General features: G+C 57.5%; 1 protein-coding gene across 3 annotated transcripts; it reads right to left on the bottom strand.

Moving 5' to 3' along the window:
* Positions 1 to 288: 288 nt before the first annotated feature.
* TNIP1 (TNFAIP3 interacting protein 1) lies at positions 289 to 14,427 on the bottom strand. Of its 3 annotated transcripts, none has more exons than XM_061456875.1 (18): positions 14,291 to 14,426; positions 7,295 to 7,465; positions 6,195 to 6,314; positions 5,908 to 5,990; positions 5,645 to 5,713; positions 4,602 to 4,793; positions 4,324 to 4,418; positions 4,160 to 4,241; positions 3,833 to 3,925; positions 3,570 to 3,635; positions 3,289 to 3,420; positions 3,084 to 3,212; positions 2,687 to 2,809; positions 2,252 to 2,377; positions 1,891 to 1,971; positions 1,542 to 1,736; positions 1,244 to 1,334; positions 289 to 774 (listed from the first exon to the last, which is right to left on the bottom strand). In XM_061456875.1, the coding sequence occupies exons 2-18, from the start codon at positions 7,434 to 7,436 to the stop codon at positions 749 to 751; spliced, it is 1,845 nt and encodes a 614-aa protein (XP_061312859.1). In that variant the 5' UTR covers positions 7,437 to 7,465; positions 14,291 to 14,426; the 3' UTR covers positions 289 to 748. The 3 variants fall into 3 exon arrangements, with proteins under 3 accessions (XP_061312859.1, XP_061312860.1, XP_061312861.1); XM_061456876.1 differs by having other exon boundaries at positions 3,833 to 3,922; XM_061456877.1 differs by lacking the exon at positions 3,833 to 3,925 and having other exon boundaries at positions 14,291 to 14,427.
* Between the last annotated feature and the right edge of the window lie 912 nt (positions 14,428 to 15,339).

The following is a 15,339-nucleotide window of genomic DNA, read 5'->3' as shown; positions in this document are numbered from 1 at the left end:
GGCCACTGCTGCAGGGGAAGGCAGAAGGGGAAGTACAGGAGTGGGGAGTTCCCTGCCGTGACAAAGGCAGGGGGTCAGGAGAGGAAAAGGCAAGAGGCTGAGCCCAGCACCCAGAGGGAGATGGGGAACATGCACTTGGAGCAAGAGATGCTGGGGTGCACATGCAAGGGTTGGGGTCCCCTTGCTCTGCCCCCATGGCTACACCCGAGCCCTGGCATCCCTCCTGGTGCCCACACCGAGGCTGCCCCAGGGGAAGCAGTTTTGGGGATAAAACCAGAGAGACTCAGCTCCACTTCAGTCCTTAAATAAATACAAAGACACCAACCACCCTCAGGCTGGGCCATGGCTGTGGCAGGCACCCGCCTGTGAGCATGGGCTCTCCCAGCACCGGGAGCATCCCTGCCAGCACCCATTCCTCCAGGGGCTGGACCGAAGCCCCTGGACCACAGCAGCTCCTGGGAAACGCCAGCTCCTCTTCCCTGAAGACCTGGCTCGGGGCTACAGCGCTGCCAGGCCTGATGCCTCGTGGGGAAAGGGATGGGCGCAGGGCGCTGACCCCACCGTGCTGGCACCTCCGGTCCCTCCTTAACGCTCTCCTGCAGGGATGCACTGAGGAGCTGTGCACGTTCACTGCATGTCCATGCACAGGGAGAGGCAGCCGGAGGAAGCTCCTAGATACATACACACGGGCACACACACACACCCTACTCCTCCTCTGCTGGTAGCACAGTGCAGCCGGGGCTTGGCGTTAGGGCAGTCTGGGACCTGCCTGTTCTGAAAGACAAGAAGGGTGGTATGGGGTGAGCACAGCTCTGCATGCCCAGGTATGCCCATAGGAGGGATGCAGTCATGGAATAGCCATTATCCCAAGTATTGATTGCCACAACCCCATGAGCTACTAGGGCTCAGGCTCATGCCTGTCTTCAGTGGCAAATGGTCCAGGCTTGCCCGTGTTCAAGGCCAGGTTGGAGAGAGCCTCAGGAGGGATCCGGTGTGAGGCATCCCTGCCCATGACAAGGGGGTTGGAACTGGATGATCTTAAGGTCCTTTCCAACCGAAACTATTCTGTGATTCAGATGCTGCAGGGTTGGTTCAGGGGATGCAGCAGGGACCAACCCCAAATCACATTCAGCCCCTCAGCTGAACAGAGGTGTGGAAATGAACACTGCCTGGAAAGCTGTCTCCCCCATCCCTCTCCCAACCACCCATGGTCCCAAGCGTGAGGACAGGTTCTGAGCCTTACCCAAGTCCTTGGGGACCTGTTTCACCCCAGCCACTGCTTGGGCGTTCTGGCTGCGAGCCATGGCGCAGGGTGGGTGCCAGGGGTACTCAGGCTGCAGGAGGAGATGAACAGGAACAGTCAGTTACCAGGGATGTGGAGCATGGAGCCGCAGTGTCTGATTGTTGGGACATGAGGAGGAGGAAGGCAGCTGAGCCTTCACATGCCAACAGCACACGCGTGCTCAGTGACTTGGTTGCTCAGCAGTGAGCTTCAGACCCTCTCACACAGGACCCGCTGCTCCCCCCGTGCTGGCACTCACCGGGGAGAAGTGTTGGAAGTTCTGTCCTGGTGGGTGCTCTCCTGGCATTGCCGGCGGGTACCGGATCTGCTGCCACTCATCGAAGCCATGGTACATGGGGTGAGCCACGGGGGAGCTGTACTGATATGGGTACATGGGGCAGGAAGGGCCCAGCGGCCCCTGCAGCGGCTCGGGGTGCAGCCTCTCTCCAGATGCCTGTGAGGAGCCAGGAGAGATGGTGAGGAGATCTCCAAGGGCAGCCCACCACCATCACCCAGCTTGGAGCTGCACCTCTAGCATAGGTAAGAGGCTGAGGCAGGCCTGAAGCCCCCAGCCCCTCACCTAAGAAGGGTTTTTGCCCCATCCCCACCTGTTTGTGCTGTTTCAGCAGCTTCTTCAGCTTCTCCTTCTCCTCCTTTTCCCTCTGGCAGTCATCCTTGGAAGCTCGCAGCTGTGAGAGCAATGGGGGTTAGTGCAGAGCCCACCCTGCCAACCCCAGTGTCTGTAGGACAAGGGTTGCTGCAATGCCCTGCAGAAAGGTGTGTGTGCCCCCAGATGCCCAGGGGAGGAGGAGAGGGGGAGAAGGAAGAGACAAGTGAGGTGCTCTGACAGGGACAATCAGCAGCAAAATCAGCCCTCAGACACTGCTCCGATATTAGTACAGGGGCTGTGATACTGGGGACACATCCAAGTGGGCCACCAGGCTCCCAGTGGTACCCAGCACTGCTCACCTGGTTGTTGGAGATGACCAACTGCTTCTGCAGCTTTTCCAGCTGCTGCTTCAGCTCTTCCTTCTCCTCATTCATCCTCTCCCTGTCACTCCGCTCCCGCTGGAAGTCCTCCTCGAAGATTTTCACCTGGCAGGAGGGAGCGATGTGGGTGCATTTGCTGAGGGCAGATATCTCCACAAGCACCCCCATCACCATGATACCATCCCTGACCCCATCAGCTACACCAAGCCCCAGACAATGGGCTGGCACAATGGCCAACACCCATGGTCCTCTCCCAGCTGAATGCTTCGAGGATGCTGAGCTTGGTTCCCCACTTCCCACCACTGCAGCACTGACACACACCAGGCTGCTCCTGGCCACACCAGGTTCTTTGCCAGGGAGGTCCAGGACATGTAGCTCCCTCCCTGCCTCCAGTGACTCCGTGTCCTGCCCCACCTGCTGCTTGAGCAGCTCGTTCTGGGTCAGCAGCTCCTGCGATGGCAGCTTCCCTGCCGTCTCCATGGCACTGGCAAAGATGGGTGGTGGAGAGGCCTGGACGTTCAGGGCCTCCTCTAGTGCCTAGAGGAAGATAAGCAGGGAGAGGGGGGTCAGAGTAAAGCACTGTGCCTATGACTAGAGGGCCATGAGCACATGGGACTACAGACCCCCCCAAACCCCCTTTTCTGGGAGCCTGGAGTGATGTGGTGGGCACTGTCTGACATGAGCCCCTGCCTAGGCAAGGAGCTGGATAGGAGGCGGGTGTTGATCAGGGCCAGTTTGGGATTTAAGATTGAAGAGGCTGGAGAACATGAAACACATTACTTTCAGCAAAGGGTTCTGGCCTGGCCCCCACCTTGTTCAGCCTCTGGATCTCCTTTTCCTGGTATTCCCGCTGTCTGGTGACCGGAGCCAACTGTTCCTGCAGGAACCGCATCCTCTGCTGCAGGTCCCTCACCTCCATGGACAGCCTCTCCTTCTCTGCCTGCAGGACCCAGGGGGGAGATCAGCCAAGGCCCATAGGGCCAGCAGATCCCTACCACCCTTCCCATGGGACTCACCTCCTCTGTTTCGATCCGGGACTTGGCCAGCAGCAGCTTGCGGTCAAAATCCCTTTGCTTCTGCTCCCGCTCCGACTCCAGCTCAGTCAGTGCCCTGCGTGCCTCGGCCAGCTCCTGGTGCAGGTCCGTGACCTGCCGGGAGGGAGAAGGCATGTTGGCCTGCCTGCAGGAGCCAAACTGGGGGGGAAGGAGGCACAGAAAGCCCCAAACCTTCCCCTGCATCCAGTCTCCTCCATGTGCCTGCAGCCAGCAGAGATGTGCCCTCAGCACCCAAGCCCTACCTTCTGCTCGTACTTCTGCTTCATGGCTCGGAAATGCTGATCCCATTGCTTATTCACCTCCAGCAGCTGCAAGGAGAGAGGAATGGCTGAACAGGAGCCCAACCCCTGCCTCCAGCCAGCCACGGTAGTCCCCAGCAGCCTCCCATTGCAAAAGCACCTTGTGGAGGTGCTGGATGGAGATCCCAGCTCCAGCAGCGCTTCCCTGCAGCTCCACAGCCCTGCCCCGGGTGCTGCCCCAGCACTGCCCGCTCCCTGGTCCTCACCTCCCTGCGCTGGTGCTCCAGGATCTTCACCTTCTTCTCCTTGGCCTCCATCTCTCCTCTGCCCGGCGCCTTCTCCACCGTGGCCCCGCTCTGCTGGACGCGCACGGGGGGGACCCTCAGGACTTTTGTGGAGGCCGTGCAAGAGGCCAGCTAAACTTGAGCCAATTCCCTCCCACCACCTTCCCATCCCCTTGAGACCCTGAGAGTCCTACTGGTCACACTGGGACAGACTGGGAGCTCGATCAGAATGAGGCCACCTTTGCTGATGTGTCAGCGGGCTCCCTGCCTCCTTCCCTGCCCTCCCTGAGGGCAATGCTGCCTCCTCACCTGCTGCTGCTCCGCACCTTCCCTCTTCCCACCATCCTGGCTGCCCAGTGTCACCATCCTCCGGAGCTCCTGGTTCTCACACCTGCGGGTGGGCCGGCAGGGATGGGTCAGTGGGAAGAAGCACTCAAAGCAGCCCTGTCCTCTTCCTCACCTCCCACCCTCACCTCAGCTTCTCCAGTGCCTGGTTTCTCTGCTCCAGGTCCCGCTCCAGCTTGGTTCGCAGCTCCTTGTTCTCACTGTGCAGCGTCTCACACAGTGTCTGGAGGGTGAATATCAGCAGCATGAAGACCTTGGCCAGCCCCAGGAGCCCTCCTGGTCACATACCAAGCTCTGCCATGGAGCTGTGTGTCCACGTCCAGGTGGACAGGAGGGGGCTTGGTGGGATTTAAACAACCCCCAAAGGGGAAAACCCCCATGAAGAGCCCATCCAGCTCTCACTCACCTGCAGGAACGATGTTCTCTGCTCATTCTTGTGCACCTTGGAGGCCAGTCGCTTGAGCTCGGAGGCCATGTAGCCCATACGCATGAAGACCTGGTCCTTGCTGGCCTCCTTGGCACAGCCACTCAGCGTGCTCTCCAGCTGCTGCAGCTGGGGCAGCAGGTTGGCATCCTCATTTGGTGGCTGCTCCAAGTCCTGGGGAACGGGATGAAGACCATAGAATCAAGGAGGTTGGAAGAGAACTTTAAGATCATCAGGTCCAACCATTACCGCAGCACTGCCAAGACCACCACTAAAGTGTATCACTAAGGGCCTCATCTACACGGTTTGTGAACACTTCCAGGGATGGTGATTCCACCACTTTCCTGGGAAGCCTGTTCTAATACCCGACTACCCTCTCTGTGAATAAACTTTTCCTAACATCCAAGATCAGTTTAAGGAGCATTGCAAAGTCCCCTCTTGGGCAGATCAGCCTCGACTCCCACTCATGGCTGTGGCAGGGGCCAGCACCAAGACACTGCAATAGCTCTTGATATGCAGGACTCAACTCCTCCTGAAGGCCCCCTGGCCAATGCAAACAGGGATGTGCAACAACAGCATGTCCCCTTACAGGCACTGTGCAGTACAAGCTGATGTTTGTCCCCCTTGGGCTCCCAATCCCTCCTCCCCTCCCTTCCAGCATGCACAAAAAGCCAGAGCAGGACAGTGGCAGCCAGGGGAACATTCAGATGGCTCTAAACAGAGCACATGCACATGCCTTGGCTGGGCAGACCGTGTCAGCACTGATGGGGCTGGGTGACCTGGTCCTCCCACCCGGTGCAGGCGCCAGGAGATGGGTGTCAGAGCACTGCTGACAGCTCTTTGGATCATCACAACCCTTCCTCTGTCACGGGGCATCTGGAGATGGGTGTTCCCATGCCCAGGCAGCCTGGCCTAGGCACCCAGCAGCCCCTGCCCTTGGAGGGCAGCCTGTACATTGCCCCCCTCCCTGCCTTGGCCAGGTGAGTGGTACATTTATTCCTCCAAATCCCACAGGCATCACTCACCGCTCTCCCACTCTCCTGGGGAAACCCCTGCACTTCCACAGGAACGACCTCGAAGTCTGAAGAGGATCCCTGCAATGGAAGGCAGCCAGGTCAGGTCTCCTTGGGGAATGGCAGCCCAGGATGCCCACCACATGGACATAAGGGGGAAACAAAGCAATGAAGCTGACTCCTCCTTTCTAGAGGCTAAAGACTGCCTCCTTTTGCTTTAACTAGATGGAGCCTTTCCCTCTGGCCGTGCCAGCTCTCACATTCACCACACTCACATTTGGGGAAGGTTTCCGTGCTTCCACGTCCGGCTGGGCACTGCCTGGGACAGCCTGCGTGGAGCTGGGATCAGGGCCAATGGCTGCAGAGAGGGGACAGGATGTAGCCATGAGCCTTTTGGAGAGCAGCGCCTCTCCCTGCCTCGCACAGGGATGCAGAGAGCAGACACCCCATGGATGGTTTCTACCCCAGTCATGAAAGCCTTCTTCACACTCTCTCCCATTCCCTGCACCCAGGACCCTGAGCCAGCAGGTTACTCCTTCTCTATGAGCCTTGTGTCTCCTACCTCCAGTTTCCACCAGGTCCTCCAAGGAAGATGCTATCAGCATTTTGTTGTCCTTCACAAGATCCTCTGCCTTCTGCCTCAGCTTGGATGCCTCCATCTGGGACTCCTCCAGCAGCTCTCCTGTTGTGGGCAACAGAAGGATGCTCACCCACCTTTCCTGAGTACCTGCCCTGCAGCACACACCAACACCAAGAAGCCCCCTGCTTTGGTGAAGTGCCTTCATCATCCAGAAACAATTTATGTTGGCCAAATCCAATGGCAAAGCTGTTATCAGTGGCTCACTGGCTGCAGAGTCCCCCATGCTGACACACAGAGCACTTGTTACAGGAGGCAGAATGGCAGCGCTGCATCTCCCAGAGGTCTCCTCAGCCTCCCGTAAGAGACAAATTTAAGCCTAAATTGTGGACCTAGAGGTCCAGCTTGCCCACACTGGGATCTAGCACCAGCAATGCAATCCTCTTCGCACCAGTGTGTCCCAGTCCCAGGTAGGGCCATGGTGACATGATGGGAATCACGAGGCAGGTGGAAATTTGACTGCAGAAGTGGGACTCAAAAGCAGAAGCTGGGTCACGAGACCAAAAGCAAAACCAAGGGCGAGTGGGGGAAGGCAGCAAAGGAGTAGAAAGGGGGAGGCATGATTCAGCTGTAATGCCAGCACCAAGTCCCTGCACTAAGTCCCTGCACTAAGCACCCAACACTGGGGTCTTTGAGCAGGGAAAAACCCCTGACCCAACAGGGGTTGCAGAAGGTAGAGCTTCCATCAGAAGCAGAATAGATCCCAGCAGCTGTGACCTGCCACTGAAGTTCTCCAAGGAGCCAACCTTGCTCCATCACTTGCCTTTTTTTTACCCCCAAGCCATTTATCCCACCATAGAGCATCCCAGAGTTCAGCAAAAGCCTTGCTCCCTTTGCACCCCTGTGTGAAAAAAGCCCAGACATCCTGCTGGATCCTCAAGGATGGGGACAGCTTTACTGCACCCCAGTGCCAAGACCCCCAGCTTCTTCTAGCTTCCTACACGGAGCAAGAAACCCCCAGGCTCGGTGGGCACAGGCTGAGCTGCCCCAAAGGCAAACCCCATCCCCATCCACACAGCAGTTACCAATTGACTTGATCCCCTGCATCTTCTCCTTGAGCCGGGTGTTCTCCTCCACCAGCCGCTCAAAGGCTGCTGCTCCATTCTCCTCCAAGCCCCCACCAGGGTCGTAGATGCGGTAGGGTCCTCTCCCTTCCATGCCCGCCATTCAGTCACCTACCTCCGAGCCGGGCATTCCTGCAAGGCAATGGGGCATAGCATCACCTTCCCCTGGCTCCAGACAGCACCGTGGTCCCCTGGTCCCAACCCTGCGGGGCTTTGGGTGCCATGGAAGTGCCTTACTGCTCACCAGCAGGGAAGTGTCCCAGGTGAAGGCAGTTCCCCTCCAGCTCTGCTCAGGGTGAACGTGCAGGGGTGACTCACAGCCATGAGAAGTGTCATGCGAGGAGGCATCACCAGCAGCCACGCTCGGGGCTGGCTCTCACCCCTATGGGGTTTGGGAGTCCCAGAGGAGGTTACAGCATGGGCTGCTGCATCCCAGGAGGGACAGAGACCCAGCCCTGGAGCATCCGTCTGCACCAGCCTGGACCTGGGCACTGCCAGCAGGGCATCCTGCTCATCACAGGGTATTTCTGGGGGCTGGCTGGGGAGGGACAGTGTTTGCAGCTTCAAAAGCCTTAAATGCAGCTGGTGGGTGGTTTGGGCAGCACCAAGGGGGATGAGCCCCAGCAGCCAGGCAGGGACATGCTCTGCCCCCGGATCAGCCAGGAAAATCAGCTGCCAATGGCACAGCTTCCCTATTCCAGCACGGGAACAGCCACACTGGGAGCAAAGTGCAAGGAGAGCAAACACCTGTGCGCAGTGTGCTATCTGCCCTTTTAATTCCTTGTGTCTGGGAGTGGCCTAAATCCTCCCCATCACCGAGGTGTGGGCAGAACCAGGTCTCACCCATCTCCTGGGGCTGATAAGCTGTGAATTATCTCCCTTGATGACAGCCTGTTATAAAGTGGAGCAGTGCAGCAGCTGAGACAGCCCCGGGGGTGATGCCACATGGAGCACTCGGATGCCTATGGGAATCCCTAAGCGTGCTTCCACCAGCCAAGGTGCTCATAGTAGGAGAGGATCAAGGAGGGGCATCCTGAAAGGGGAAAGGGGGCTAGCCCATACCCTGAACTATCTATCACACTAATGCTCATGCCAGGAGTGATCCAGGCTGAGCACTGGCTTAGGTGACCTGCCAAGGAGCAGGAGGGACTTTCCAGACGACAACTGTTACCTGGCAGCATCCCTATCTGGAGCAACAACACCCGCCTCAGCAGCAGGTCATTACACGTGGCCTCACAGTATGTTTTGGGGACATGCATCTGCTGTGGGTGCTGCCAAGCCCCTCGTTGTCTGTGGTCCACATGGGGAGCTCCAGCCCCATCCAGCTGCAGCCCAGGCTGAGCAGGGGCTATTTCTGGAGCCCACAGCAGCTGACAGGAAGCTGCAGAAGCAGCTCTTATGCTGGGGGTCCTGGTGTGGGCAGCATCACCACAGCTGGTATGAAATCCCCTGCAGCCTCCCACCATGGGATGGGGACCTACCAGTGGGCAGGATGGAACCCAGCATGGTGGCACACACATGGTCCAGGGACATGGTGGCATCTCCACTGCAGAGAAGTCATAGAATGGGTTGGAAGGGACCTTAAAGCTCATCCAGTTCCAAACCCCTGCCATGGGCAGGGACACCTTCCACTAGAGCAGGTTGCTCCCAGCCCTGTCCAACCTGGCTGCAGTACTTGCCTGGCCCCTGGATGGGGACAGTGTCACAGGCAGGCTGGGGACCTGAGCCTGCTTCTCAATGGACTCTGGACACCACGTGCTGCTCCAGATCCCAAACCTGGGCTCGGGGAGAAGCTGGTTAGCAAAGTGATCCTGCAGTGAGCATCCTGTGGGAGATCCATGTCCTCCACTGGGATGAACCCACTGGGTCAGGGAAGGTGGGGACAAGCTGCCCTCTCCTGTGGTACCCCGAAATCCCAAACCCTGTTTTCTCGCACTCCAGACCCCAAACGAGGACATTTTCTGCCTTGTCCACAGCACATATGGAAGGTCCCCTGCTCCTGCAGGAAACACTCAAACCTGAGTCACCTGCACCAACCACCTTGCTGACCAGCAGAGCTCTCTCCTTCCAGTTGGATGGAGACACAAAAAAGCCTCCTCTATTCCCAATTCTCAGGGTTTTAACAAGGATTCTCCTACTCTCCGCACCCAACAGGGAAGTAACAGCAGAGGGGCCACGGGAGCTGCTTTCAGCAGCAGCCAGGGAGTGGAACTGCACTATCTCCAGCTGACAGAAGCACAGAGCAGCCACAATTCCTCATCAAACAAGACCCAGCAAGAGGGAAGGGCTTGTGCAGCATCACTGCTGGAGTCAAGGAGGGTTTGCCCATGGTCAAGGAACAGCCTCATTTCTGCAAGGAGCTGCTGGGATTAAGCTGTCACCTTGGGGACAGGACCCTGGACCACGTCCCTGCTTCCAGTCCTGGCTTGGTCTTTCTTTAAGAGTTCTGAAAGGTGAAATTTGCAGTGAAAAATCTCATGTTCCAATAAGACACCAGGAGAGGAGAGAGAGGCCTACAGACCTGCTCCTGATGGTGGTTAGAAACACAGAGCAAACACAACTACCACAAACCCAGCAAGAACCCACTGAACCACCAGAAAAAAAACTTCTCTTTTTATCTATCAGTTTCTCAGCTAATCTGACAGTACTGCACAGCCCTGGGGGTTGAGGACCAGCCATGGACCATGGCTACAGCTCACAGGCTCCATGCCCAGCCACCGGCAGAGGCTGCCAGACACCACGGTTGCAGGCAGGGCACCGAGACCTGGAGGGAGTAAATTCTTATGACAACTCAGCAGAAGGAGAGGATGAGAGAGCAAGTGGTCAGGGGAGACTCCCTGGCAAGGATGAAAGCAGGGGGGTATTTAAATCACTGCGCTGCGGCTTGAGAGAGAGCTGGAACCACGCTGCCATGGCCAGGCACTGTCACCCAGCAGGATGTGCATCACCACCATGGCCACCAGCATCACAACCATCACACCAACCACACAGAACCAGCAGGAGGAAATGATTCCTGCTTTAAAATGACCAACAAAGATACAAAGGCAGAGGGCGTGAATCCTGCACAGCGAGTGGGCTGGCCCCGCTGGAGGCTTGCTTACAGGGATGAGCCCCAGGGTGCGGACCACCCTCTGAAGCCACAGGCTTGGCAGCCCAGCAATTCCCATCCCATGATCCATGGTGGGGGCTCAGCCCAGCCCAAACAATGGGGTTTTCCTTACCCTTCCCAGGAAGTCAGTCCCAGCCAGGACTGCACAAAGTGAAAGCAAATCCCAGCAGGCTGCCAGTATCGTTTTCCCACAATTGGGGCTGCTGGGCCCCCACATCCCTCTTCCTCAGAGGAAAAGCAAAAGCCACTCGGACTCCATGGAGGGGTATTTTCTGACTGATCGTTTTGCCGGAATGTGGCAGAATATCACAGCGCTCAGCCTGGTTTCTTTTCCTCTTGAGAGCTTCAACAACTCCCCAGAGCAGGAACAACCACTCCTGAGCTGCTGCTCTGGTCTCATTTTCAGGGAAGCAAAAGCAGGGCTGGTTTTAGGAGGAAGCAATAATGAGACCTTCTGGGCACTGCAGTCTGCTAGGCTGGGAGTAATAAACGAGCAGGAAAGCAGGCACTGCAAGGCTCAGGTCTCAAAGGGAAAAGTCTGAACATCTGCTTGAAGCATTCTTCTTCCCAGCCTGGCTAGCTGCAGAGAGGCTGGGAAGGCAGAGCCCCATCTGAAATGCAGCAGATGTTACAGATGTCCTCCAGCCACAAATCCCACCCTTGTCTGAAAAAACAGCTCCTGCAGAGGCTCCACAAGACAACCTGCTTCCGGAGGCTGCTCACAAGGGAAATAAAGCATTTCCCTGTTCGGAGCCAGGTTTACAAACACAGGTAACCACACAGAGCTGCAGGACTCACCAGGGGTCCAAATTCCAGGGCAGGCAGGACAAGCAGACAGACTTGGTGGTGGTGCTGCCCTGGGCAGGAGTGGTGCTTTATGCAAGACCCTGTCTTCTGCTTCAAAGACGTCTCGCTTCATGCTGCCTGCTCTGCTTCTTCCCCCTGCACCATGGCTGCTCTTCATGGCACTCAGAAGCAGAGCGAGGCAATAGCCACCCCTTTCCTTGCAGCTCCAGCACAACCCAACCTAGGGCGCATCAGCCAAGCAGCAGCAGCGGCACCACAAACCTCCACCAGCAAAGCCACCTCTGTCACCCCAAACCAGACCTCACTGTTGCTTTAAAACAAAACCTGCAATGCCACCAGAGTACATGGTTCAGCTTCCTCCACCCACAAGTGTTTTGTACCAGCTGCTGGCAAGCCACGACCCACGGCCCCGTGCTAAATAGGTCTGTCTGGCGTAGGTCAGGTCAAAAGGGCATCGTGGGATTTCTTGCAGAGCCAGGAATGATGCCAAAGGCTGCAAAGAGCCTCTCCTTGTTTACTTCATCTGCCCATAGAGCACACAAGGACACATCAGGCTGGAGCCTTCCTGCCTCCAGAACTCACTCCAGTGCCCAAAGTCCAGTCCCTCGGCTCCTTTGCCAGCACTCTCAATGAAACGTGCCCTCCAAAAGAGCTTGTGGCAGCAGAACAGCTCCTACTCACCCAAGCAGCTGGAAATAAGCTGAAGGGGAAAGGTTGTATTTGCCTCTTTGATACCGGGAGCAACCCATGCCTGGGGCAAAGAGGAACGGGACAGCCAGATCTCCAAAAGGCTGCAGATCCCCACCATGTCCCATTGGGAGCTGTCCTCACCCAAAAGCAGGGCTGACAAGCAGCATCCTTTCTTCCCCTTTGCCCTCAGTACAAGCCTTAGCCTGGAATTGAGGGAGGGGAGATGGGGAGCAAGCTGCGCAAAAAAGGAGGAAGGGAGGGGGGTTAGGATGCCGCCATTCCCTCTGTGGCTATTCCAGCCTTTGGATCCGCATCCCATATGAATACACACCGCTGGAGCAGCGACAGGATGGGGAAGAAACACTCAAAGCGGAAGGAAAACAGGAGCTCCGTGTCCCTGCCCAGAAGCGGTCCGAAGGCAGATGCGTGGGCCCGGGGGAAGGCCGGGGTTGTGCAAGGCTGAACGAGGGCAGAGCCCACCCGGGGTTTCGGCCCCGGGGTACCAGGAGGCCGGTACCGCCCGGACCGGGAGGGGACAGGCGGGGATATCCCTCCCCGGCACCTCCCCACCGCGGTGACCCCAGGCTCCCACACCCCCAGCCCGCCCCTTGGGGAGCGGCGACAGGAGCCGGCAGTCCCTGCTCTGCGAGGGGGGGAAATGAGGCACAATAACGACTATCGCGATCCCCGCGCCTGCCCCGGAGCCGACGTCCGGGGGACAGCACAGCCCCAGACCCCTCCGGTGCGACCAAGAGCCCCAGAACCATCCGGATACAACCAACACGCAGCCCCGAGCCCCCACCACCGGTACCCTTCGCTGTACCCGGCGCCACCCTCCCTGGTGCCCAATGAGACCCCAGTGCCCCACGCAGGCACCGCCGGGCTCCGAGCTCACCTGCCTGCGCGCCCCACAACGGATCCGCTCCCGGTACCCCCACGGCGGAGCGGGGGAACGGCGGAGGTGCGGTGGGAACGCCCCCGGGAAATTCCCATCCTGATGGACGGGCGCAGCAGCCAATCAGCGCGGAGCAGAGGTGATATAAAGGGGAGCGGGGCGGGGAAGGTGCGCTGTCATGGCGGTGTGGGTGCGTGTTGGTGGGGAGCGCGCTGAGGGGCTCCGCGGGGGTCCCGCGGACCCGCCCGGCACAGGGTGGTGGAGTGAGCCCGCCTGGCTCCCCTTCAGGCGGGGTTTTGCCTCGCTGGGCAGCGGCAGCCCCGAGAGCGGCGGCTTATGGAGAGACAAAATGGCGGGGAGCAGCCGGGTTGGGGTGCGGAGCGGAGGCCGTGGTGAGGAGCTGCGCTGCGGCAGGGCCGGGCGCTCCCTCAGCACCGGGGGGCTTCCCGAGGGAGACCTTCCCTCGGCAGGGAGAGTTCCCTCCGTGTGCGGGTCTGCGTTAACGTTATACAAGGAAATGCCCCCAGCCGGAGCGGTTGTTAGCAGGGATCCTTCTGTGCGGCGGGTTTGGGTATTGTGCGTTCGTGAACAATAGAGCAAGAACCACAGGGATCACTTCGGGTTGATGTCGGTCTTCAGGACTCCGCTCTATAGCTAGCTGATTCTTGTTGGTTTTGCCAAAAGGAAAGTGTTACATATATATATATAGTAATTATACAGACGTATATATATATATGTGTGTGTGTGTGTGTATATATATATAAAAAACCAAAAAGCACCAAACCAGCAGCAAAGGAACTTTGCTGTAAGCAGACGTGCTGCTCTCTGCCTGTATTCCTGACGTTTCCTCCTTAGGTGACTGCTACTGGGATCACAGAGGTGTCCTTCACTGGTGATTATCCTGTTTCCAGCTCTCCCAGGCCCAGTATTCCTGCTCAGCTCTGTTCACATGGTTCCACTTCTGGGTGATTTGTTGTTTTCGGTTGTAAAAATGAAAACCAAAATAACCCAAACCCCTTTCCCTGTCTGCTCTTCAACCAAGACGTCACCCTGGCAGCCTGGCTGGGTTATGAGACAGCTCAGAGGGTGCCGAGATCCAGACATGCTCATTGGCTCCGCTTATGTCTGATGTCTCAACGGGGGACAAAACAACAGGACCCCACACATGCAACTGAACCCTTTTGTTCCCCAAAGAGCTTGTTTTACCCGAGCAGCCCAGTGCTCTTCTGTAAACCCTCATAAAACCTGGCTTCAGAGCTAAACTCAGTCCCACAGAACCCGAAAGCATCTTGTTCATGAGATAATGCCTCAGCTTGCACTACAATAGCCAAACCCTGTTGTCTCTTTGAGGAGAGAAGGCAGAGTGGGGTGGTTCAGCTTTACAGCACTGAAAAGCTGCCTGCCCCTCGCTCTACCTTGGCCATGCTCACATTGATAAAAGCATCGTGGTACTCACCTGGCTGGGTCATGGAGGGGCTTGGGGCATGGGAGCCCTTTGGGCAAGGCGCTCTCCGGCTGCGATCCCCAAACGCACAGGAAGGCCAGCCCAGCTGAGCTTACTTTTAGGCATGGAGAAGGGGAATTCCCCAGGATGGAGGTCCCAGACAGCCTCAGCGTGGTTTTGAGAGGGAGCCAGGCGCCGCTTAAAGGGCTCTCCTGTGCCGTTCCTTCCAGGGGCTGCCGAGCCCTGTCAGGTTTAGTCAGCAAAAGGAGGGAGCGAGGGGTTCTGTCATGGAGGCTGTGATTCACTTTTGGACAATGGGAGAGCCTGCTTATATCATGCTCCTCACCTTGTTTGTGAGTGGCTTCTCTGGCTTAGCAAACACACTGTGCTTCTCCCCAGCGACTTTAGACAGGCATTGTTATTGTCCCGTGCATGTTGCCTTCCCATTCTCTTATCTCTGGAATTAGAACAGGACGTGTCCTCCCAGGGAAGTTGGGAAGAACTGGCTCTGCTGGTGGAGCCAGAGAAGCGATGGAATGCCAGGGTTGCAGGTAGTCCTTGGAAACCAGCCATTGAGACAGCTGATGGTCAGAACCAAGGCTGGTGCTGGGATAAACACCAAGGATTTAAGTGTTTCTGTTTTACAGAGGCTGATTCCAGCTCCTCATCAGCAGGAGTTGCACCTAGCACGAGGTTTGGTCTATGCTTGCTGGGTGCGAATTGCGAGACCTGAAGAACACGCTGTGTTGGTGCAGCTGGTTTGGGTGGCAGGAGCATAGGGGTGCTTGGCAGGAGGGGTCTGGGACCTTGGTACCCATAGAGAGGCTCAGTGAATGCTGTGCTCTCACCCAGTGCCTCTCTTCCTCTCCAGCCAACTGCTCTTTGTGTTTATGCCTGAGGTCACCCACTTGGGCTGGTCCAAATACCAGGACAAATCTCACTGTAAAACCCAAAGGAACCATTGGTCCTTCCTCATTCCTTCAGTTCCACTTTGCTCTCTGGGGAGAAAACTCACCTGACAGCACCTCTGATTCACGAGCACGCCTGCTTGGCTGCGAAGA

This window comes from Pezoporus flaviventris, unplaced genomic scaffold (genome assembly GCF_033815535.1).
Source record: "Pezoporus flaviventris isolate CSIRO_AGI_PZ_B2104156 unplaced genomic scaffold, CSIRO_AGI_Pfla_v1 ptg000023l, whole genome shotgun sequence".
NCBI lineage: Eukaryota > Metazoa > Chordata > Aves > Psittaciformes > Psittacidae > Pezoporus > Pezoporus flaviventris.
This window is presented reverse-complemented; position numbering and strand designations above follow the sequence as displayed.